This window comes from Geotrypetes seraphini, chromosome 6 (genome assembly GCF_902459505.1).
Source record: "Geotrypetes seraphini chromosome 6, aGeoSer1.1, whole genome shotgun sequence".
In the NCBI taxonomy this organism is placed as follows: Eukaryota; Metazoa; Chordata; class Amphibia; order Gymnophiona; family Dermophiidae; genus Geotrypetes; species Geotrypetes seraphini.
In genome coordinates this window covers 45228919-45252833 of record NC_047089.1, presented here as the reverse complement: position 1 = coordinate 45252833, position 23915 = coordinate 45228919, and the positions used below count along the sequence as shown (strand labels likewise).

The 23915-nt window shown below is 49.4% G+C and overlaps 1 protein-coding gene across 2 annotated transcripts in view; it reads right to left on the bottom strand.

The window, feature by feature from the left end:
* NUP58 (nucleoporin 58) overlaps positions 1 to 23915 on the bottom strand; it is a 157448-nt gene that overhangs the window by 86352 nt on the left and 47181 nt on the right. For both annotated transcript variants that reach the window (XM_033948332.1, XM_033948331.1), the window contains exons 5-6: positions 20983 to 21099; positions 1242 to 1266 (exon numbers count right to left, since the gene is read on the bottom strand). In XM_033948332.1, coding sequence (XP_033804223.1) covers positions 1242 to 1266; positions 20983 to 21099 — 142 coding nt within the window. The remainder of the gene's footprint in view (positions 1 to 1241; positions 1267 to 20982; positions 21100 to 23915) is intronic.

The following is a 23915-nucleotide window of genomic DNA, read 5'->3' as shown; positions in this document are numbered from 1 at the left end:
CCTGGCCCGATATTGTCGGGGAGTTGGGGAATCGGCGGGGCAAGAGGGCTTGGGCTCCCTCTTGCCCCGATCGTGTCGGGGAGTCGGGGGGGCAAGAGGGCTTGGGCTCCCTCTTGCCCCGATCGTGTCGGGGAGTCGGGGGGCAAGAGGGCTTGGACTCCCTCTTGCCCCGATCGTGTCGGGGAGTCGGGGGGGGGCAAGAGGGCTTGGGCTCCCTCTTGCCCCGATCGTGTCGGGGAGGCGGGGGGGCAAGAGGGCTTGAGCTCCCTCTTGCCCCGATCGTGTCGGGGGTGCCAGGGACCACACGGAGTCACCCACCGTACCACCCGATTCGGGTAAGCGCAGGTATCGGTGGGTGGCTTATTTGCGGGGGGGTGCCTTATTTTACATTTTTTTCTAAAAAGGGGGGGCTGTCTTATTTGATGGCCCTGCCTTATCATCGGGGAAACACGGTAGAAAAAAAAAAAAAATGAACAGTTAAGTCCCAGTTTTTGCCGCTGAGACTCTGCCCTCTCTCACTGTAAAATTAGACTCTACTTAGTCTGTCTTTAAATTTAAAAAATGTGTGTTGTTTTAAAAAACAATTATGTTTTTAGATGTATCTAAATAAAAATAATAACCAAAAATTTATCTTTTTTTATGTCATCTTAGCATATTTTATGCTGCAGAACGAATTATTTTTTTTTACATGTATTCTTATGGGAAAACGCGTTTCACATAACGAACGTTTCGCATAACAAACTTGCTCCTGGAACCAATTAAGTTCGTTGTGTGAGGCACCACTGTACTGTTCTACAGGGTAGGGACAGCCTCTGTGTTCCTACCAGTAGAAGAAACCTAAACAGACTGTACTGCATACTTTGTCTCCCCTTGCCCCATCCCTTTTTCCTGTATCTACACGTGCATATGCTATGAAACCTGTGGAATCTGAACAGAAAGGCAATTTTCAGCTCTGAGAACTTACCCAACTGCATAGAGAAGAAGCAATATGAAAGAAAACTATCTATATCCTTTCAGAGGCAACAAAGAAAAGTCTAAATATTTTATGCAGCCCTTTTCATTTGCAAAGCAATATGCTGCTTAGATTTTCCTACTTTATATGCCGGACACACCATCTGGAAACTCTTTGGGATGGTTCATCTTTAGCATTTGATTCAGGCAAGGTATAACAATCTTGAAAACACATTAAATAGTAAGATCAAATTACACAAAAATGAAAGAAAGAAGACTAACAAACTTACTCTGGTCTTATTCCTGCTTTATCACCTGAAAAAACAAATATATTTCACATTAAATTAACAGTTTTATTGTAAAGCTTTAAAGGTCAGTAACCTGGATAACACACAATATCAAGAGATGAGTTAAGAATGTTTGACATTCACGAAAGCATAGTTACTCACCTATAGCAAGTGTTATTCAAGGACAGCAGGCAGATATTCTCACATGTGGGTGAAGTCATCCACGGAACACAGCGCACAGTCAGTCAAAAAGTGTACTGTCATTTTAAACTTTAAGACCACCGGTATTGCGTGCCTGCTAGTGACTTCCTGTCCCACCATCTGCTTGCAGGACCATCAGTTCAGTAACAAAGCAAAGTAGTCAACTAAAAGAGGTGGGAAGATTGTAAGAATATCTGCCTGCTGTTCTTAGATAACACCTGCTACAGGTGAGTAACTATGCTTTATCCGAGGACAAGCAGGCAGTATATTTTAACATGTGGGACTCCCTAGCTGTCAGGATCAAGCCTCTGAGAAGAGGGTTATTAACAACTACCATGATCCTGGTGAAATCAAGAGGGCTGGATGGAAGTTAGCCTCTTAAGCAGAGAGTAAATTTTGTAGAGCTGCTTGGCTGAATTGACTATCCCGTCCGGAGTGGTTCTGCAAACAGTAGTGGGATATGAAGTTGTGGACTGAGGACTAGGTGGCTGCTTTACAGGTGTCCTCAATGGGAGCTGAACGCAAATAAACTACTGAAGTCACTACCGGAGTCCTTTCATAAATCTGGCAATTGTGCACGTCAAAGTCTGAGTCAAGTCTTCCCGACTAGATCAATTTGGGGGGTGGGGGGGGAGAGAAGCATAAAGAAATTTGCCTCACCAGTCAAGGAAAAAGGGATCTGACTCCATGCGATTGGAAGTGCAGAGTCTGGAACAGTGGAAGTGTTTGTGAGGGGAAGCAAAGATATCTACCTCTGAGGTTCCCCAATTCTTGAATATTGGATGCACAATGGATAAGTGACCACTAGGAAGGTTGTTGAAGTCTGCTAAGATATTTTGATTCCCTCCAAGTAGACTGCTTCCATGAATATGTTGTGCAGAATCGCCCAAGAACAGATTTGATTTGCTTCTTGGCAAAGTGGGCGAGAACCTGTACTCCCTTGTTTGTTCATGTAGTACATGGCTACTTTGTCTGTTCAAATAAGTACTAGTTGATTGAGAAGGCAATCTTGGAATATATATACAAAGCACTGCAGATTGCATGAAGCTTGAGAAGGCTGATGTGGAAAGTTTTCTCGTGAGGACTCCAGGTTCTTTAGGTATGGAAGCTGACGAGGTGGGATCCCCAGTCAAGCATGGAAGTATCATCACTGAAAGGACTGTCAAAGGGATGAGGTCACCTGTAAGTATTGGTATAGTAGTCCAGTGGTTTGAGACTAATGTGTCAAGTGTGCCCATTAGGGTTCATTGAGATGCAGACAGGCAAATAGAGTCATGTGTACTTTAGAGGTCATGTGGCCAAGGAAGCGCAGCATTTGGCATGATGTGACTTGTTAAATAGAGTAGACTATCTGGCAGATATGAATGAGTGTCCTCTGTTGAGGGAGATAGGCCCGAGCCTGAGTCATGTGTAGAAATGTCCCAGTGAACTCCAGAATTTGAGTGGGTTGCAAATGAGATTTCTTGTAGTCAACTAAATCTGAAAAGCTCCAGGAGATTAACTGTTGCATTCATGGCCTGATGAGCTTGTAGGGGCCTTGATTAACCCAGTTGTCCAGGTTAGAGAGTTGCGCGGGGACAGAAATCCCACCCGTCCCCGTGAGGAATCCCACCCGTCCCTGCGAGGAATCCCTCCATCCCTACCTGTCCCTATAAACTTCAGAAATAGTTATTTCATTTAATTATGCTACTGAATTAAAGGCTCTGGTAGAACCCCATTTACAAATAAGCAAAAAGACTTTATTAATTTGGAAATATTAATTGGGAAGAATACATACTTTGTAAACGGGTTTCTACCAGAGCCTCTAATGTTTATAAACTTATCAACACAACTAATATACTACTTTATCCTGAAGTAAAAAAAAAAAAAAAAAAAAAGAAATAGAATTTTTTTCCTACCTTTGTTGCCTGGTTTCTTCTTTCCTCATGTTCTTACTCAATTCCTTCCATCCACTATCTCTCTTCTCTCTGCGTCTTCCATTTGCTCTGTTACTGTGCCTCTCCCTTTCTCCCCCCTTCCAAATTGGTCTGGCACCCATCTTCTTCCCTCTGCTCCCCCCATAGTCTGGCATCTCTGTCTTCTTCCCTGCCAGCATCTTCACCCCACTCTCTCTTCCCCATTTCCCTTCAGCGTCTTCTCCCCACTCTCTCTTCCTCATTTCCCTTAAGCATCTTCTCCCCACTCTATCTTCCCCATTTCCCTTCAGTGTTTTCTCCCCACTCTCTCTTCCCCATTTCCCTTCAGCAGTGGGCCCTCTCGACGATCAAGGAAGGAAAGGGTCAATTAAAGAGGACAAACAGGTTGTGGATAGGTTAAATTCATTCTTTGCCTCAGTCTTCACAAATGAGGACACTTCAATAATGCCAGACACAGGGAAGATATTCACCGGAGGCATAGAGGAAAGCCTAATAACAGTGAATGTGACGTTGGATATGATTTATTTTCAGATTGACAAACTAAAAAGTGACAAATCCCCTGGACCGGATGGAATTCATCCAAGAGTATTAAAGGAACTTAAGGAGGAAATTGGCGAACTACTACAAACCGTAGCTAACATGTCAATTAAAACTGGGCAAATACCAGAAGACTGGAGGATAGCAAATGTCATCCCAATTTTCAAAAAAGGATCAAGAGGGGAGCCAGGAAACTACCGACCTGTGAGCCTCACATCGGTTCCAGGGAAGATAATTGAAACACTACCGTATTTTCGCGGATATAACGCGCGCGTTATACGTGATTTTACGTACCGCGCATACCCCTCGCGCGTTATATGCCTGAGCGCGGTATACAAAAGTTTTTAAACATAGTTCCCACCCCGCCCGACGCCCGATTCACCCCCCCAGCAGGACCGCTCGCACCCCCACCCCGAACGACCGCTCGCACGCGCTCCCACCCGCACCCGCATCCACGATCGGAGCAAGAGGGAGCCCAAGCCCTCTTGCCCGGCCGACTCCCCGACGTCCGATACATCCCCCCCCCCCGGCAGGACCACTCGCACCCTCACCCCGAAGGACCGCCGACTCCCCAACAATATCGGGCCAGGAGGGAGCCCAAACCCTCCTGGCCACGGCGACCCCCTAACCCCACCCCGCACTACATTACGGGCAGGAGGGATCCCAGGCCCTCCTGCCCTCGACGCAAACCCCCTCCCCCCAACGACCGCCCCCCCCCAAGAACCTCCGCCCGTCCCCCAGCCGACCCGCGACCCCCCTGGCCGACCCCCACGACACCCCCACCCGCCTTCCCCGTACTTTGTGTAGTTGGGCCAGAAGGGAGCCCAAACCCTCCTGGCCACGGCGACCCCCTAACCCCACCCCGCACTACATTACGGGCAGGAGGGATCCCAGGCCCTCCTGCCCTCGACGCAAACCCCCCTCCCTCCAACGACCGCCCCCCCCCCAAGAACCTCCGACCGACCCGCGACCCCCCTGGCCGACCCCCCCACCCCCCTTCCCCGTACCTTTGGAAGTTGGCCGGACAGACGGGAGCCAAACCCGCCTGTCCGGCAGGCAGCCAACGAAGGAATGAGGCCGGATTGGCCCATCCCGTCCTAAAGCTCCGCCTACTGGTGGGGCCTAAGGCGCGTGGGCCAATCAGAATAGGCCCTGGAGCCTTAGGTCCCACCTGGGGGCGCGGCCTGAGGCACATGGGCCAAACCCGACCATGTGTCTCAGGCCGCGCCCCCAGGTGGGACCTAAGGCTCCAGGGCCTATTCTGATTGGCCCACGCGCCTTAGGCCCCACCAGTAGGCGGAGCTTTAGGACGGATGGGCCAATCCGGCCTCATTCCTTCGTTGGCTGCCTGCCGGACAGGCGGGTTTGGCTCCCGTCTGTCCGGCCAACTTCCAAAGGTACGGGGAAGGGGGGTGGGGGGGTCGGCCAGGGGGGTCGCGGGTCGGTCGGAGGTTCTTGGGGGGGGCGGTCGTTGGAGGGAGGGGGGTTTGCGTCGAGGGCAGGAGGGCCTGGGATCCCTCCTGCCCGTAATGTAGTGCGGGGTGGGGTTAGGGGGTCGCCGTGGCCAGGAGGGTTTGGGCTCCCTTCTGGCCCAACTACACAAAGTACGGGGAAGGCGGGTGGGGGTGTCGTGGGGGTCGGCCAGGGGGGTCGCGGGTCGGCTGGGGGACGGGCGGAGGTTCTTGGGGGGGGGGCGGTCGTTGGGGGGAGGGGGTTTGCGTCGAGGGCAGGAGGGCCTGGGATCCCTCCTGCCCGTAATGTAGTGCGGGGTGGGGTTAGGGGGTCGCCGTGGCCAGGAGGATTTGGGCTCCCTCCTGGCCCAATATTGTCGGGGAGTCGGCGGTCCTTCGGGGTGGGGGTGCGAGTGGTCCTGCCGAGGGGGGGAGAAGAATCGGACGTCGAGGGGGGGCATCAGGCTTTCAGGATGGGGACAGGACTTCAAGGGGGGACAGGCAGACCTTCAAGGGGGGACAGGACTTCAAGGGGGACAGGCACGGAGAGGCGGGGCAGTGCACCGAAAGTCAGGGCGGGTGAACGGTGAGTCGGGGCAACCAGAGGAGAGTCGGGGCAGTGCACCGAAAGTCAGGGTGAGTCGGGGCAACCAGATGAGAGTCGGGGAGAGCGAAAGGAGAGTCGGGCAGCATGCGCGTTATATGCCTGAGCGCGGTATAGAAAAGTTTTTGTACATATCATCGTGATTTCTGCGCGCTATACCCCTGTGCGCGTTTTACAATGGTGCGCGTTATATCCGCGAAAATACGGTAATTAAGGAGAACATTGTACAACACTTGGAGGACCACAATCTAATAAGGGCTAGTCAGCACAGCTTCAGGAAAGGGAAATCATGTCTGATAAATTTACTACAATTCTTTGAGATAGTGAACAAAAAAATGGATAGTGGAGAACCTGTGGATATAATTTACTTGGACTTTCAGAAAGCGTTTGACAAAGTCCCTCATGCAAGGCTTATGAAGAAACTACTAAGCCATGGAATAGGAGGAGAAGTACACAGATGGATCGGCAAATGGCTTGAAAACAGAAGGCAAAGGGTTAGCATAAATGGGAAATTCTCGGTCTGGGAGAAAGTGACCAGCGGCGTGCCCCAGGGCTCGGTTCTTGGGCCTATCTTGTTCAATATTTTTATAAACGACCTGGAAGAGGAAACGACATGCAATATAATAAAGTTTGCTGATGATACAAAACTATGTCGGGCGGTTGGCTCTCAAAGGGACTGCGAGGACCTCCAGAAAGATCTGAACCAGCTAGAAACGTGGGCGATAAAGTGGCAGATGAACTTTACATTAACAAATGCAAGGTGATGCATCTAGGAAAGAAAAACAAGGAACATGAGTATAAGATGTTGGGAGTCAAGTTAGCAAAATGCAAACAGGAAAGGGATTTGGGGGTACTGATTGACAGTACCCTAAAGCCATCGGCACAGTGTGTGGCAGCGGCGAAGAAAGCAAATAGGATGTTGGGCATAATTAAGAAGGGGATTACGAGTAGATCGGAAGATGTTATAATACCACTTTATAGAACAATGGTCAGACCGCACTTAGAATACTGTGTCCAACACTGGTCTCCATACCTTAAAAAGGATATAACAATGCTGGAGAAAGTGCAGAGGCGAGCCACAAAACTTATTAAAGGAATGGAACATATGAGCTACAAAGATCGACTCAGGAAACTGGGGCTGTTTACCCTTGAGAAGAGAAGACTGAGAGGGGATTTGATTGAGACTTTCAAAATATTAAAAGGATTTGATAAAATAGACCAAGAAGCAGCATTACTGACATTTTCACAAGTGGCACGGACAAGAGGTCATAGCCTGAAACTGAGTGGCAACAGGTTCAGGACAAATGTCAGGAAGTTTTCTTTCACACAGCGCGTGGTGGATGCTTGGAATGCACTCCCGGAGGAGACTACTGTACTGGGATTCAAGCGCAAGTTGGATGCATACCTTCTTGCATATCATATTGAGGGATATAATAATAATAATAATAACTTTATTTTTCTATACCGCCATAGTCAGGTGACTTCTAGGCGGTTTACATTGTAAGAAGGCTGGACATTCAGCGAATAACAAAAGGATTAATACAATACAATAAGTCTACATACAATACAATACAGTGAGTCTAAATACAATACAGTACAGTACAATATAGTGAGTCTAAATACAATTCAATACGATAAGACTAAATACAATACCATACAATGATTCTAAATACGATATAATAGTCAAATGGGAAACTTACGTGCTAATTGGAGTTCTATGGGTAATGAATACCTGAATGCTTAGTACTTACATATGAATTGGAGTTCATATCTGAATAGATGAGGAGCTTCTTGAGAGAAAGAAAAGGCATTTACGGGGAGGGAGTCCTAGTGAGGGAGGGTCCTAGTGAGGGAGGGGGCAGTTTTAGTCAATGAATTTTGCGAATAGGGCGGTTTTGATCGATTTACGGAATGCACTGTAAGACAGATTGGGTTCGTTTATGTAGTTTTTCAGCCAAACTGTAAATCCGGGTCTCCATAAAGGAGTACCTAAATGGGCCCCCGCATGTGCGGATCGCCGGACTAGATGGATCTCGGTCTGATCTGGTGAAGGCGTTTCTTATGTTCTCCCCACTCTCTCTTCCCCATTTCCTTTCAGCGTCCTTCTCCCCCCCATCTTCCCCATGTCCTGTCAGCGTCCTTCTCCTCCCTCTGTCTTCCCCATGTGCTTTCAGTATCCTTCTCCCCCCTCTGTCTTCCCCATGTGCTTTCAGTATCCTTCTCCCCCCTCTTTCTTCCCCATGTTCTTTCAGCGTCCTTCTCCCCCCCCCCCCCCCCCCCGTCTTCCCCATGTCCTTTCAGGATCCTTCTCCCCACTCTGTCTTCCCCATATCCTTTCAGCGTCCTTCTCCTCCCTTTTGTCTTCCCCATGTGCTTTCAGCGTCCTTCTCCCCCCTCTGTCTTCCCCAGTGCTTTCAGCGTCTTTCTCCCCCCCTCAGTTTTACCCATTTCCCTTAAGCATCTTTTCCTCTCCACTCCATCTTTCCTCCCTTTCTCTCTCCCTGCCCCTTACCTTTGTGGCCCTTCCCCGCCCGCCCGACCACAGAACAGGCCCGGTCCGACAAACCTCCCTGCCCTGTAGCCACGAATCTAAATTACCTTCTTACAGCAGCTGGAGTATTGAAGCTGCTGTAAGAAGGTAATTTAGATTCGCGGCTACAGGGCAGGGAGGTTTGTCGGACTGGGCCTGTTGTCGGTCGGTTGGGGGAAGCGCCACAAAGGTAAGGGAACCTGGCCGGCTGTGCACCCCCCCTCCTAAGGCTGCACCTGGGGCGGACCGCCCTCCCCTCCCCCCCCTTTGGTACGCCACTGCCTTTCCCTACCTGCCTTGCCGCAGCACACAGCCGACCGGAAGTCTTCCCTATGTCAGCGCTGACGTCGGAGGAAGGGAGGGCTTTGCTTAAGCCCTCTCTCCAATGTCAGCGTTGACATCGTGGAAGACTTCCGATCGGCTGTGTGCTGCGGCAGGGCAGGTAGGGAGAAGACGAGCCTCGCGAGTACATCCAACCCCGCAGGAACCCCGCGACCCTAGGGGGCATCCCCACGGGATCCCCGCGACCCTAGAGGGCATCCCCACGGGATCTCCGTGACCCTAGGGGGCGTCCCCACGGGATCCCCGTGACCCGAAGGGGGAACCCGAGGGTCCCGCAGGATTCCCATCGTCCCCGTTCCCGTGCAGCTCTCTAATCCAGCTACATAAGAATAGCCTTATTGGGTCAGACCAATGGTCCATCTAGCTCAGTATCTCATCTTTGTGGAGGCCAATCCAAGTCACAAGTACCTGGCAAAAACCCAAATAGTAGCAGCATTCCATGCTACCATCCCATGTCTGTTTCAACAGCAGACTATGAACTTTTCCTCCAGGAATTTGTCCAAACCTTTTTTTAAAACCAGCTGCGTTAACTGCTCTTACCACATCCTCTGACAATGCGTTCCACATCTTAATTATTCTCCAAGTGAAAAAATATTTCCTCCTATTGGTTTTAAAAGTATTACTCTAAATTCATCGAATGTCCCTTAGTCTTTGTAAATCCTGATGCACTAAAAAAAAACAACAAAAAAACCCAACAACAAAAACCGATTCACTTTTACCCGTTCTACTCCACTCAGAATTTTGTAGACTTCAATCATATCTCCCCTTAGCCACCTCTTTTCCAAGCTGAAGAGTCCTAACCTTTTTAATCTGTCTTCATATGAGAGGAGTTCCATCCCCTTTATCATCTTGGTCGCTCTTCTTTGAACTTTTTCTAGTGCTGCTATATCTTTTGAGATAAGGAGACCAGAACTGAACATAGTACTCAAAGTGAGGTCGCACTATTGAGCAATACAGAGGCATTATAACATTCTTAGTCTTGTTAACCATCCCTTTTCTAATAATTTCTAGCATCCTGTTTGTCCTCTTGGCCACCACCACACATTGGGCTTCAGCGTATTGTCTACAATGACACCCAGATCCTTTTCTTGAGCGCTGACCCCCAAGGTGGTCCCTAGCATCTGATAGCTATGATTTGGATTATTCTTCCCAATTTGCATCATTTTGCATTTGTCCACAGTGAATTTCATCTGCCATTTGGATGCCCAGTCTTCCAATTTTCTAATGTCTTCCTGCAGTTTTTCACAGTCCGCATGTGTTTTAACAACTTTGTACAGTTTAGTGTTATCTGCAAATTTAAATCACCTTGCACATAGTTCCAATTTCTAGATCATTTATAAAAAAGTTAAATAGCACCGGTCCCAGCACAGATCCCTGCGGCACACCACTATTTATCCTCCTCCAGTAAGAAAAATGGCCATGCAAACCTCGATTTTCTGTCTGATAACCAGTTCTTAATCCACAATTGAACATTGCCTCCTATCCCATGATTTTCTGAGGAACTTTGTCAAAGTCTTCTGAAAATATAGATACACTACATTAACCGGCTTTTGACAGAGTCTGTGCAGAAGTCTTTTGTTGTCTTTGCTGCCTGGGTCAAGTGGATGTAGAAGATGGCGATATCTCTGCTTGGAATAGTAAGTGGAGCACTTGAAGGTGCTAGAATATCTCCTGGGTGCCCGAGACTGAACTGATTTAATGAAAGACAAGCTGGTCATGCAGTCAGTATGGATTTCAATTTTGTGTGTGGCCTCTTCTATACAATCCCCAAACAAATCATCTTCTATAGAGGGTATGTTGGAGAGATTGTCCTGAACATTGGCGTCTGGATCTGAGATTCTGAGCCATGTTTGCCCGCGCGTGGTGACAGACTGCCAAGGATATCAAAAACATCAAAAGGTAGAACGTGCCATGTATTTTCTGGTAACCATATATTCACCCAAAGTAGTTATAATACATTGAATAGTAATCAGGTACTCTTAAGTATTTTCCCTATCTGTCTTGCAGGCTCACAATCTAACTGTGGTACCTGGGGCAATGGAGAGATTAAGTGACTTGCCCAGACAAGGCCATAGGGGAGAGATTAAATTAATTCTTTGCTTCGGTCTTCACCGAGGAAGATGCCCTGGATCGGTAGCATGGAATGTTGCTACTCCTTGGGTTTTGGCCAGGTATTAGGGACCTGGATTGGTTACCGTACGAATGGGCTACTGGGCTTCATGGGCCATTGGTCTGACCCAGTAAGGCTATTCTTATGTGGGAAAGTTTCTGGTGCCAGAAGTGGTATTCAAGTCTGATGAATCAGAGAAACTCAAACAAATCTTTGTAACACCGGAAGATGTAATGGGTTAATTTGATAAATTGAACAGTAGTAAATCACCTGGACTGGATGCTGATAGAACTGAAAAATGAACTTACAGAGCTATTGTTAGTAATTTGTGAATTTTTCTTTATAATCCAGCATAATATCAGAGGACTGTAGGGTGGCCAACATAACACCAATTTTTAAAAAGGGTTCCAAAGGTGGTCCGGGAAATTATAGATCAGAGAGTCTGACGTCAGTGCCAAGCAAAATGGTAGAGACTATTATAAAGAACAAAATGATAGAAGATACAACCCGCAATTCAGGAGTTGCAGAAATCCACAAACTTTTCTGAGCAAATACTCTACCCCCTTAGCCTGAGAGCTAGCAAACATATCCAGTTACAATTTCTGTAAGCAATCTGTTCAGAAGTCTTTGCAGTTGCTCTGCTTCTTTTTATTATTTTTTTTTGCTTAAAGTTTAGTTTTCTCGGTGGCTTCAGTACCTCGAGACCCCTTCCCAGTGGTCACATGAAACTGGAATCCATTCCTGTTAAAACTGAGGTGGCGACCTCTGATATGAGGAAGCTCCATCTGACTCCTGGCATCATTGGGGCTTCTTAGGAGCATCCACTGCTCAGGAACCGGAGGCCTGAGGCTGCCTGGAATTAGAACTGCTGTAATGAGAACAACAGCACTGGGAATATCTCTGGGAGGAAGATCCCGCAGAGCTCTGACGAAACCTATGGGAGGAACAAAAATTTCTATATACCCCTCCCGCTGACCAACGAGACCTGTTCACAGGGAGACTTAGGGCAGTGCTTGGCAACACTGGTCATGAGGTCATCCAGACCTTTACAAAAAAAAAAAAAAAAAGCTGAGCCTTAAAAGGAAGTCTGCTCAAGGTAGCCTTCAAGGCAGAGTCCCCTGCCCAATGACAGATCCAAACAAACCAGCACGCAGACCCTGCATAAGCAGAGACCTTACTAAGAACTTGAATGAGATCATAACGGGCATCCACTACATGATCTATTCTACACCATCCATTACCAGCAGAGGACAGGCAGGTATGTCTGCAGAGGAAACACTATGCAATCTGGAATGACAGGCTCATGCCATGAAGGAAGCAGCCACCGCTGTTTTGATAGCCAAAGACGCTACTTCTAGAAGATTTTTCAACAGAATGTCCAACCGGCAATCCTGAGAATCCTTAAGCATCCTTCCCAGATCACTAGTTAGAGCTGTGCATGTGCTACAGTGGAATCCACTTTAGGCTGTTCAAAAACTTTGCTGAAAATCAAGTGTCAGGGGATAAAGCTTAGGCATAGCTTTAGACCAGAAAGAGCTCTCTGGAGAGTCCCACTGTTCCGTAACCAGCCCAAGAAGCTGCAGATAGGTTGAAAAAAAAAAAAAAGGAAGACAGCACATTAGAGCGGTCCATGAATGAAGCCTGAGAAGTGGAAGGTGGAGAATCCAATTTGAGCTCTTTCAGATCAGCAGCAATGAGATGAACAGAACCATGCTTAAAAAGTCAGCGTACAGAAGGGTCACCACCCAAATCCAGACTCTCAGGGTGGTCAAGCTGACTAGTGTCAGCAAGGGTATCAGCCAGATCCAAAATAGAAGCAGTGCCATAAGACAGTAGACCAAAACAAAATACACTCCAAAAGAAACTGCCACAGCCTAAACAAGATACTATAAAAAGGCAGAATAGTTAAAGGTTCAAGAAAGGGGTCGCTCAGAGGGATTGTTATACCCTACCACACTAAACAGCAAAATATTTTGTATATATGGGGTGCCCTCAGCGTGAACGAGCAGCAACGGGAGACAAGCTCCAATGCTTCACAAAACAGGCAGAGGTCATAAACCCCAACCCGCACACCATCACTGGGCCCCCAATGTGTGCAATAATTAAATGAAGTGGAAACACTCACAACTCAAATCAAACAATAAATTAGGGTGAAAAAACGAATGAAAGCCTTAGAGCGACCCCTTTCTTGAACCTTTAACTATTCTGCCTTTTTGTAGTATCTTATAAGACAGTAGAGGCATAATATCCGAATGGCAACTAATGCAATCAAGGTCTGCTACTGCAGGACGAGAAGGTTCCTGAACAGGAAGCTCCGCCACCTGAGATCCCGCTGCACCCACCGGCTGTGTCAAATGAGCAGGGTCCACAGAACACCCAAATAAATTCCGGTAAAAATTCACACCCCTCAACCATGGCAGGGGTCTATTGAGGCACATGTGCCCCACCTAAAGAGTCCCCAGATTCGGAACACAGGCGTTTTGTGCCAGACTCCAGAAGGACTGCTGAGCAATATTTTTTTCTTGAAGTCACAGACCCAGGTCGGATCCCAGCCCTAGAGTATGTAGAGGTAGTGAATTCTGAAACTTCCGCCCCCTCCCCCCTGCGTGCTATGACACGCTGTACATGGTCGCTGATCCAGCACCAATCTGGTGCAATCGATGCACACATCCAGCAGATTAGGGGCTGGGGAGTCCATCCCAGACAAATCGAGGGGCATTGAGTCATAAATAAAACTTTGAGAAAAAGATCGATAAAATCCAAGATAGCTGCTGCCAACGAATTCGTGCCAAAAAAAGCAAAAATAAACAAAATCCAAAGATAAAAAATAGCGATTTGGGTCTGGGGAGGTGGGGGACCTCAGAAACTGTCAGCAAGCCACCCCCAAAGTTCCCATAGGAAATAATGGGTTACTCACAGTTCTGCAATGCCATGCCTGTCAGTAGTTTTAAAAAGTAGCTAAGGGGAGGAAAAAAATTTCTGCCTCAGAAACTTCTCCAAATGATCAGAGTTGAAGATCTTCAGACTGTCAGTCAGCCAGACACCGACTATGACCTCCGCTCCCACAGATCCTCATGTGGTTGGGAGTGGGAAAAGCAGTCTGTGTCTTGAAACCCAGGTGGGTTTCACTCCAGACGCATACAGCCTGCGCTTAAAATCTGTGACAAGGTCACCAGGCAAGCAAACTCCCAGGGGAAGGGGCCTCGAGTTTAGGAAGGGTAGCACACAACAGGCTGACTTCACAGATCCACCAGAGATTCTCTGCATCCTTTCCTCCAACTGGGGACCACCCGGAAGGGGTCTCAAAGCACTGAAGGCACCGCAAAATAAAATTTTAAGCAAAAATACAAGCGCAACTACAAAAGATTGCTTGCAGATATTGTAACTGGATATGTTTGCTAGCTCTCAGGCTAAGGGGTGGAGCATGTACTCAGAAAAGTGTTGGATTTCTGCAACTCCCAGATTACAGGTTGGGATTGAACACCTAACGTATGGAATCAGGAAGGGACATAAAAGAAATGAGAATTGCCATACTGGGGCAGACCAAAAGTCCCAAGTACTAAATCCCATTGTAGTCTGCTATTGAAACAGACATGGGGGAAGCCACTGCTTGCCCTGGGATCGGTAGCATGGAATGTGGCTACTATTTGAGTTTCTGCCAGGTACCTGTGACCTGGATTTGCCACTGTGGAAACAGGATACTGGGCTAGATGGATCAATGGTCTGACCTAGTATGGCTATTCTTATGTACTGCATTTTGCAGTAATACCTGACAATAGTAATTTATTTTTTTAATAGTACATTTGTTTTTCGGTTATCTGGGAAAAAATGTTGGGGGATCCTGTTTTTTTTCCTGGACACTATGTATTTAAGTATCTTGTTTGCTTATTTATAACAGCTGGAAATTAAGAAATCAAAGTCTTCTCATCAGGATGAGAATTTGGTTTAACTTGCAGTCTAGTAGCACAGTGAATACAAGGAAAAGCACAGTTACTTACCGTAACAGGTGTTATCCAGGGACAGCAGGCATATATTCTCACATGTGGGTGACGTCATCTACGGAGCCCCAGCGCGGACAGCTTTTCAAGCAAACTTGATTGAAGTTTCAAGTCTGCTACACTGCACCACGCATGTGCATGCCTTCTTGCCCACTAGAGGGCGCATCCCCACCTCGTGGTCCTCAGTTCCATAACCAGCAAAGAAGCCATCCCCGGGGAGGAGGGCGGGTTGTGAGAATATATGCCTGCTGTCCCTGGATAACACCTGTTACGGTAAGTAACTGTGCTTTATCCCAGGACAAGCAGGCATGATATTCTCACATGTGGGTGACCTCCAAGCCAACCAAAAAAGGGCAGGTGGGAGGATGGCAATTTAGGAAAATAGGTTACGTAACACCGACTGGCCAAACCGGCCGTCGCTTCTGGACAAAGTGTCCAGACAGTAGTGGGAGGTGAACGTATGAACCGAAGACCAAGTGGCAGCTTTACATATGTCCTCCACAGGAGTAGACCGGAGGAAAGCAACAGAAGCTGCCATAGCCCGGACCTTATGCCCCGTGACTCGACCATGGAGCGTGAGACCAGCCTGAGCGTAGCAAAAAGAAATACAAGCAGCTAGCCAATTGGACAAGGTGCGCTTGGAAATAGGATGTCCCAGCCTATTAGGATCAAAGGACAAAAATAATTGAGGAACCTTCCGATAAGACTTGGTACGTTGGAGATAAAAAGCCGACGCCCTCTTACAGTCCAGCGTGTGAAGTGCCGCCTCACCAGGATGGGAGTGGGGCTTCGGGAAGAACACCGGAAGGACAATAGACTGATTGAGGTGGAAATCAGACACAACCTTAGGTAGAAATTTGGGATGGGTGCGAAGAACCACCTTGTCATGATGGAACACAGTAAAGGGCGGGTCCGCAACCAAAGCCTGAAGCTCACTAATTCGACGAGCAGACGTGAGCGCAAGTAAAAAGATCACTTTCCAAGTGAGAAACTTAGGAAGAGACTTGTCCATTGGCTCAAAGGGAGGTTTCATCAACTGAGCCAAGACCACATTCAGATCCCAAACTACAGGAGGAGGTTTCAGAGGAGGATTAACATTAACTAAACCCTTCATGAAACGAACCACCAGAGAATGAAGAGAGAGAGAACGACCCTCTAGATGCCGATGGAAAGCAGCAATAGCACTAAGATGCACCCGGATGGAAGTTGTCTTCAGCCCAGACTTGGACAAATGCAGCAAATATTCCAGAACCGAGGACACCGGAACCAAACTCGGGTCCAGATGGTGCGAGGCACACCAGGAAGAAAATCTGGTCCACTTCTGGGAATAACAAAGCCGAGTCTAGGCCTTGCGCGAGGCTTCCAACACCTCCCTGACCGCCGAAGTCAGGGGGAAAGGAACCAAGCTGTCAGATGTAATGACTGAAGATTGGGATGTAACAGCGAACCCTGACTCTGAGACAGCAGAGAGGGAAAAACTGGCAGAAGTAGAGGCTGCCTGGCACTGAGTTGAAGGAGCAGGGAAAACCAGTGCTGACGAGGCCAACGTGGTGCTATGAGAATCATAGTGGCTCTGGAGGACTTGAGATGAACCAACGTCCTCATTATCAGAGGAAAAGGAAGAAACGCATAAAGGAATCTCTCTCCCCAGTCGAGAAGGAAGGCATCTGCCTCGAGACGGTCCTGGGCGTACATCCGGGAACAATAGAGGGGCAGTTTGCGAGTCTCCGGGGAAGCAAAGAGATCCACCTGAGGGGTCCCCCAGCGGTCGAAGACCTCGCGTAGGACTCGGGAGTTTAGCGACCACTCGTGCGGCTGGAGAAGACGACTGAGTTTGTCTACGAGACAATTCTTTTCTCCTTGGATGTAAACCGCACGTAGGAAGATGTTCTGGGAGACCGCCCATTCCCAAAGGCGCAGGGCTTCCTGGCACAGGGCCCAAGAACCCGTACCCCCTTGTTTGTTTACATAATACATCGCCACCTGGTTGTCCGTGCGTACGAGGACTACCTGGTCGTGGAGCAGGTGGCCGAACGCTCGAGCTGCCAGAAAAATGGCACGAAGCTCCAACACATTGATGTGACAAAGACGGTCCTCCTCCGACCATAGACCCTGGGTCCGCAGACCGTCGAGATGAGCCCCCCACGCGTACTCCGAGGAGTCCGTGGTCAGGACCTTGCGATGCGGCGGAACGAGAAAGAGCAAACCCCCTGAAAGATTGGAAGAGTTTGTCCACCAACGGAGCGAGCGTCTCAAAGAGGGAGTTACCCTTATCTGGCAAGAGAGTGGATCGCACTCCTGACGCCATTGGGAGGCCAAGGTCCACTGAGGAAGCCTCATGTGCAATCGGGCGAACGGAGTGACATGGACTGTCGACGCCATGTGGCCCAGGAGCACCAACATGCGATGAGCCGAAACTGCGGGCATCAGCGAAACCTGGTGACTCAATCGAAGCAGTGCCTGCAACCGAGGAGGAGGAAGGAAGGAACGGAGGCGAACTGTGTCCAGCAAGGCTCCGATGAACTGAATGGATTGAGTCGGGTTCAACTGAGACTTGGGGAAGTTCACCTCGAACCCCAGACGTTGAAGGAAGATGATAGTCTGTCGGGTCGCTGAGATAACCCCCTCTCTGGTGGAGGCCTTGATGAGCCAATCGTCCAGGTAGGGAAAGACCTGAAGCCCCTGGGATCTCAGAGCTGTCGCAACCACCACCATACACTTCGTGAAGACTCGAGGGGACGAAGCCAGACCAAATGGGAGGACCCGATATTGAAGGTGCCAATCTCCCACCCTGAACTGTAAATACTTGCGGAAAGCGGGATGCACCGGAACATGAGTGTAAGCTTCCTTCAAGTCTAGGGAGCACATCCAGTCCACCTCCTCCAAAAGAGGGTATAAAACCGGAAGTGACAACATCCGGAACTTCTCCCGGACCAGGAATTTGTTGAGCTTTCGGAGGTCCAAAATGGGGCGTAAGTCCCCTGTCTTCTTTGGGACCAAAAAGTAACGGGAGTAAAACCCCATTCCCCGTTGTTCTGGGGGCACTGGTTCCACCGCCCGTAGGCTCAATAAGGCCCTGGCCTCTAGAAGGAGAAGGGGAAGTTGGCTGCGGTTGGACGGACACGTTCCGGGTGGATGGTCCGGCGGCGTGGCTGAGAAATTCAGCGAGTAGCCCTCGGAGATGATCCGGAGCACCCATGCGTCGGATGTAATCTCGGTCCAAGCCACAGAAAAGGACCTGAGTCGGCCCCCGATTGGGAGGGGGTCCGGTGATATTGCGGAGGGGGCCTGCCCCCATCCGCACAGTCCGTCAAAAGGACGGGGCCGGCTTGGACGCTCCCTGCGCCGGAGGTTTCGGCTGTCCCCCTCTACCCTGCTGGGGAGGGCGCCGTGCCGGAGGTCTAGAAAATGCAGGGGTAGACTTCTGCGGGTATCTCCTCGGGGGCGGCCGGAAAGATTTTTGCGGCGGGGCACGAGGTTTAGCACGGACCAAGGAGGCTAAGGAGCGCTCCTGTTCCGACAAACGTTTGGTCGCCGCCTCCAATGATTCATCAAAAAATTCAGAACCCACGCATGGTAAATTGGCCAGGCGTTCTTGTAGGTTAGGATCCATATCGAGGGTACGGAGCCAGGCCAGCCGGCGCATAGCCACCGCAAAGGCCGAGACCCTCGAAGCAAGCTCAAACGCGTCGTACACAGAGTGGAACAGGTACAGCCGCAATTGAGACAAATTGGACATAAATGTGGCAAACCCCTCTCGATGGGAAGGAGGCATAACCTCCCGATACTGAGGTAGGTCCTTCACCATGCTACGCAAATAGGATGAAAACGTAAATGCGTAGTTGAGGACCCTGATGGCCATGAGGGAATTAGAATAGAGGCGACGACCAAACTTGTCCAGGGTCCTCCCCTCCCTTCCGGGCGGGACCGCCGCCGAGACTCTGGAGGGTTGAGTCTTTTTAAGCGCAGACTCCACAATCAACGACTGGTGGGAGAGTTGAGGCTTATTGAACCCTTTAGATGGAATGGTCCGGTATTTGGACTCCATCTTCGACGGCACCACAGTGATTGTAAGAGGGGAGTCCAAGTTCTTAAGGAAGGTTTGATGTAGAACCTTATTCAGGGGAAGGCGAGGAGTTTCCCTCGGGGGAGTAGGAAGATCCTGCTCCTCTAGGAACTCTTTAGTATATTGAGAACCCGCCATTAAGTCAAGCCCCAAGGCTTGTGCCATATCCTGCACGAACCTGGAGAAGGAGGATGTTCTGGCGGCCGGTGAGGGGGTCCGAGATCTCCCCGCCGAACAGAAGGGGGAAGCCTCGCGGGAATACCGCGGTTCCCTGCCAGACCCCGATCCCCAGGAGGCCACATCAAACGACCTCGAAGGGGTCAGGGAACGCCTGTGCCCCGAAGAGCCCTTGGGAGAAACCCCGGGGGTCCGAGGTACCGAGGCGCGCCCCCTCCGTCTCGGGGAAGAGTCTCTCGAACCCCCTCTCGCGGGGGAACGAATCAGGCTTGGGTTGTCGAGGCGGAGCTCCGAGACACGCAAGGTCTCGCCCTCGAGCGGCGAAGAGCGGCCACGCCTCCGAGGAGAACCCCGAAAACGTTTGGGTTTCCTCGGACGACGCCTCGCCCGAGGCCGGCCCGAGGGCGAGGAGCCCCGGGAAGACCTCGAAGAAGAGGACGAGGATATCCTCCTGACCCGACGCACCTTGTCCCTAGGCCTAACGGTTCTCTCAGGCTGGGCCTCCGAGGTCGAAGTCGAGGGCAAGGTCGGGGCCGGACCGGCACCCGAAGTCGAGGGCACCGAGGCCGAGGTCGCCGAAGCCTGGGCTGTCGAGACCGGCGCAGTCGAGGCCGAAGCCTGCTGCAGCTGCTCGATGGTTCCGGACAGCTCCAAGGTAATCAACGCTCGGAGCAAGTCTTGAAAGGCCGGGATCCCCATCATGGCCGGTAGGTCCGAGGCCGGGGGGTGCTCCCTAGAGGGCGACCTCGGTCTCGAGTATTCCCTCGGGGCACTAGATTTGCCAACCTTGGGCTGAGCCGAGGCCGACCCACCCGCTGTCGAAGAGCCCGAGGATGGCTTCTTCGCCGAACCCGGAGCTGAGGAGGGAAGCGGGGACTTACCCGAGGAAGGCTTTGTCGGTGCAGCAGGCTTCGATGAAGTCGAGGGACGCGGCGAGGATCCCGAGGCCGAGGCCGGGGCCAAAACCGAGGCCAACGTCGAGGCCTTCCCCACCGCGGGGTCTGCAGAGAAGAGCTCCGCCATCCGGGCACGGCGTCGGCGGAGCGCTCTGGACTGAAAAGTGGAGCACCTCTCACAGGAGTCAGTAGGGTGCTCCGGACCCAAGCAAATCAAGCACCACCGGTGCGGATCGGAAATTGACAGCAACCGATCACACCGGGTGCATTTCTTAAAGCCCGTCAAGGGACGGGACATGAAAAAGAAAAGGGGCCGGGAACGAACGACGTCCCGCGGCCGCAGCTCCCGGAAGCCCCCGGAGCCGAACGGAAGAAATAAAACTTTTTTTTTTTTTTTTTCGACGATAAACGACGTGACTAAGAAGGAAAACAACAAATAAAGCACAGCGACCGAGCAAAACAACCCAGACGCGGTGTCAGAAGGCAGAAAAACAGGAGCTCAATTTCCACAGGGCTTCTGGCTCCGCGGAAAAAACTGAACTGAGGACCACGAGGTGGGGATGCGCCCTCTAGTGGGCAAGAAGGCATGCACATGCGTGGTGCAGTGTAGCAGACTTGAAACTTCAATCAAGTTTGCTTGAAAAGCTGTCTGCGCTGGGGCTCCGTAGATGACGTCACCCACATGTGAGAATATCATGCCTGCTTGTCCTGGGATAATATATATTATATATATATATATATATATATATTTATATATATATACACATACACACACACAAAAAGTGTAAGACTGCATATTTAGGAACTTAGTATACAAACACTATGCATGTTCATAATGAATATCCTGAAAAGCAGACCTGAAGATAACATAACTTACAAACTTTCCAAAAGTTCAACAAAAGCTGCTAAAACTTACTCTTTTTATCCGAAGAGCTACTAAAATCTATACCACCAAGTCCTTCACTGACTGAGGCTGATGCAGCTGCAGGTGTCCCCAAGGTCAAACCCAAACCTAAAGTGTTTTGTCCAAGACCTAAAAGTACAGAAAAATAATGCAGAATACATTCTGTAATTTTAATTGTGAACTGTATTTTATTCTATTAATGCATTTAACTTTATTTATATAGTCATTAAGGGGGAAATTCATCAAATGGCACTAAGCGCGCTAGCAGATGTTAAACACTCAAGACGTCCATTATACCCCTACTAGTTTTTTAGCCCGTTACATTAACGGGTGCTAGAATAGATCTGTAGACTTAGGCATTTCTTTCTTTCTCTCTGCCCCCTGTCTGTTTCCCTTCTCCCTTACTTTTACCTCCCCCATGTCCAGCAGCACCCCTTCCCTGTTCCCCCTGTCCAACAGTAGCCCTTCTCCGTTCATTTTACCTACCCCCTGTTCAGTAGTACCCCTTCTCCCTTACCTGCTCACTGTCCAGCATCTGCTAGGCCGGGCAGCCTCAGAGCTTTTGCTAGGCTGGCCCACTTCACATATTCATTAGGGATATCTTGAAGACCCGAATGGCTGGGGGGTCCCCTAGGACAGGGTTGAGAACCACTGATATAGAGCATCAGCCCAAGCCCAATTCCTTGGTCAGTACAGATTCTACAACTTAAATATCCATGAACCATTTTACCATTGCTCGGACCTTGGTCGCCTTCTCTGGCTGCCCAGTAGGGAGTCCACAAATAAGTGCAGTACAGGATGAAAAAACCTGAGCTTGTAGCCCTCTCAAATAATGTCCTGCACCCGATGGATCAAGCAAATCCTTGCCCAGGTCTCACATAAGCCAACTACCTCCCTCTTATCCATGGGAGTTTGGTGACTAGTCTGGCATCATTGTGACTTCTTGAGCTCGTCTAATGTTTCCAAACTTCTGCTGGGAGCCGTAAAATGAACTCTGAACAGAGGATCCCGCTAAGGACTGACAACATTGTCTAGAGCCACGAAAAGTACTATGACCTGTTCCCCAGAGGCCCATGGTCTGCTGTCTAGCAAAGACTTAGGCCGACAATTTGCCACACTGACTATAAGATCCTCCAACCCTTTACAAAAGAGCATTTGGCCTTTGAAAACTAGGCTGCTCAACTTAGCTGTGAAAGCAGAATCTCTCGCCCAATGCCTAATCCAAAGCATTCTATGGGAGGAGATAAAACAAGCAGAGACTTTACTCATGAACCTGAGCACTTCAGAGAGAGTATCTGCTACATAATCCACCCCTAAAATTAGCAACGGGGGGTAAGCATCCTCCTCTGATGGAGCCTGATGCAATATTGTATGGAAGGCATCATACCTGCCTTCAACCCTAAAGCCTAGGCTCAAATTGATGTTTGAGGATTAAATTCACCCTGTGGTCTTGCGCATCCTTCAAAATTAATCCACCTTCACTAGGCAGAGGTTTGATTGGTAACTTGTGCTACCAGTGAATCAACTTTAGGCGGTAGAAACAGCTGAACAGTAGAGGTCTACAGGAGTCCAATCTTCACTATCCACAAGAATTGAGCTCCAGCAAAGTCGCTGGCTTAAGGGTGGCACATCGCTGGGTCTCTTGAAGTTAGCTCAGTCTGAAACTCTGAATCTTCTAAACTGAAGATCTAGTTACAGCAGTGTATCTCAAACTGTGTACCTCCTGAGATTTCAGGTGTGCTACAGCACACTGGGAAGGAGGAGAGGTACCAGCTGACTGCCTACAGGATGTGCCTCTCGTGGCGAGAGGCACATCCAGGAGGCAATCATCAGGTGTAAGCGCCTCTCTGGCCCTCTTCCCTGCTAGCACCCCCACTGGCATCTCAGAGCCCTTCTGGAGGGCCTTCGCGTATGCACAGCCATCAACATGACGACATCACACATGCATGTGATGTCATCATGGCAACATCTGCGCAGTTTCGGGTGCCTCAAACCACAGCCACTACCACGGCTCAAGAAAGTTTGAGGGACACTGATTTAGAGGGAGTAAAGGCATTTAATGTGATCCTCAGTCATCCTAGTCTTTCTCCAATTGGACCTTCAGTTCCTGCAGGTGAACATTCAGAGGTGGCACTGTGCTCTGTAAGGGGAAAGCCCCCATGCGCAAAAGCTGATGTGACCCCAAATGGTGTAGCTAGACCCTTATAAATCATATAGTATTCTAAACATAAGACCAACAAAATCACGGGTAAAGCCTTGAATAGAATGCCTAAAGGACACCTACAGGGACTCTTCTTGTTTCCTCATGGACAATGAAGTCTCGCCATCTGTGCTGCGATGAAGATGCTGTGTCAATATCTAAGAGCTCTGGAAGGGATCTTTGATCCCCGTCCCCCCAACACGAGCCACCTGCAACTCCCTTCATCCTAGAGCAGGGGTCTCAAAGTCCCTCCTTGAGGGCTACAATCCAGTCGGGTTTCAGGATTTCCCCAATGAATATGCATGAGATCTAGGTGCATGCACTGCTTTCAATGCATATTCATTGGGGAAATCCTGAAAACCCGATTGGATTGCAGACCTCAAGAAGGGACTTTGAGATCCCTGTCCTAGAGGGACCAGAGGGGGCTAAGCCCAGCGCTCCCATTCCCCCTCACGTGTCCATAGTAAATGGAACATATACGCTCTTCGGCCAGTGCAAATCTGGAATGAATCAGGAGTAAAACAGCCTGAAGAGTCCATCTATAGTGATTTTAGTCAAAATTGAGGTGTTCTGAGGCAGATAGAGGCTTTTACAATTATCGGGAAATCCAAGATGGCAGCATTTTGGCACAAAAATACAGCCCAAGGCTAAATAAAAGCACAAAAACTTAAGAAATGGTGTTTTTGGAGGTAGGGGACCCAAATCCTAACCCCAGGAACCCCCCAAAACTCAATTACACCCCCCT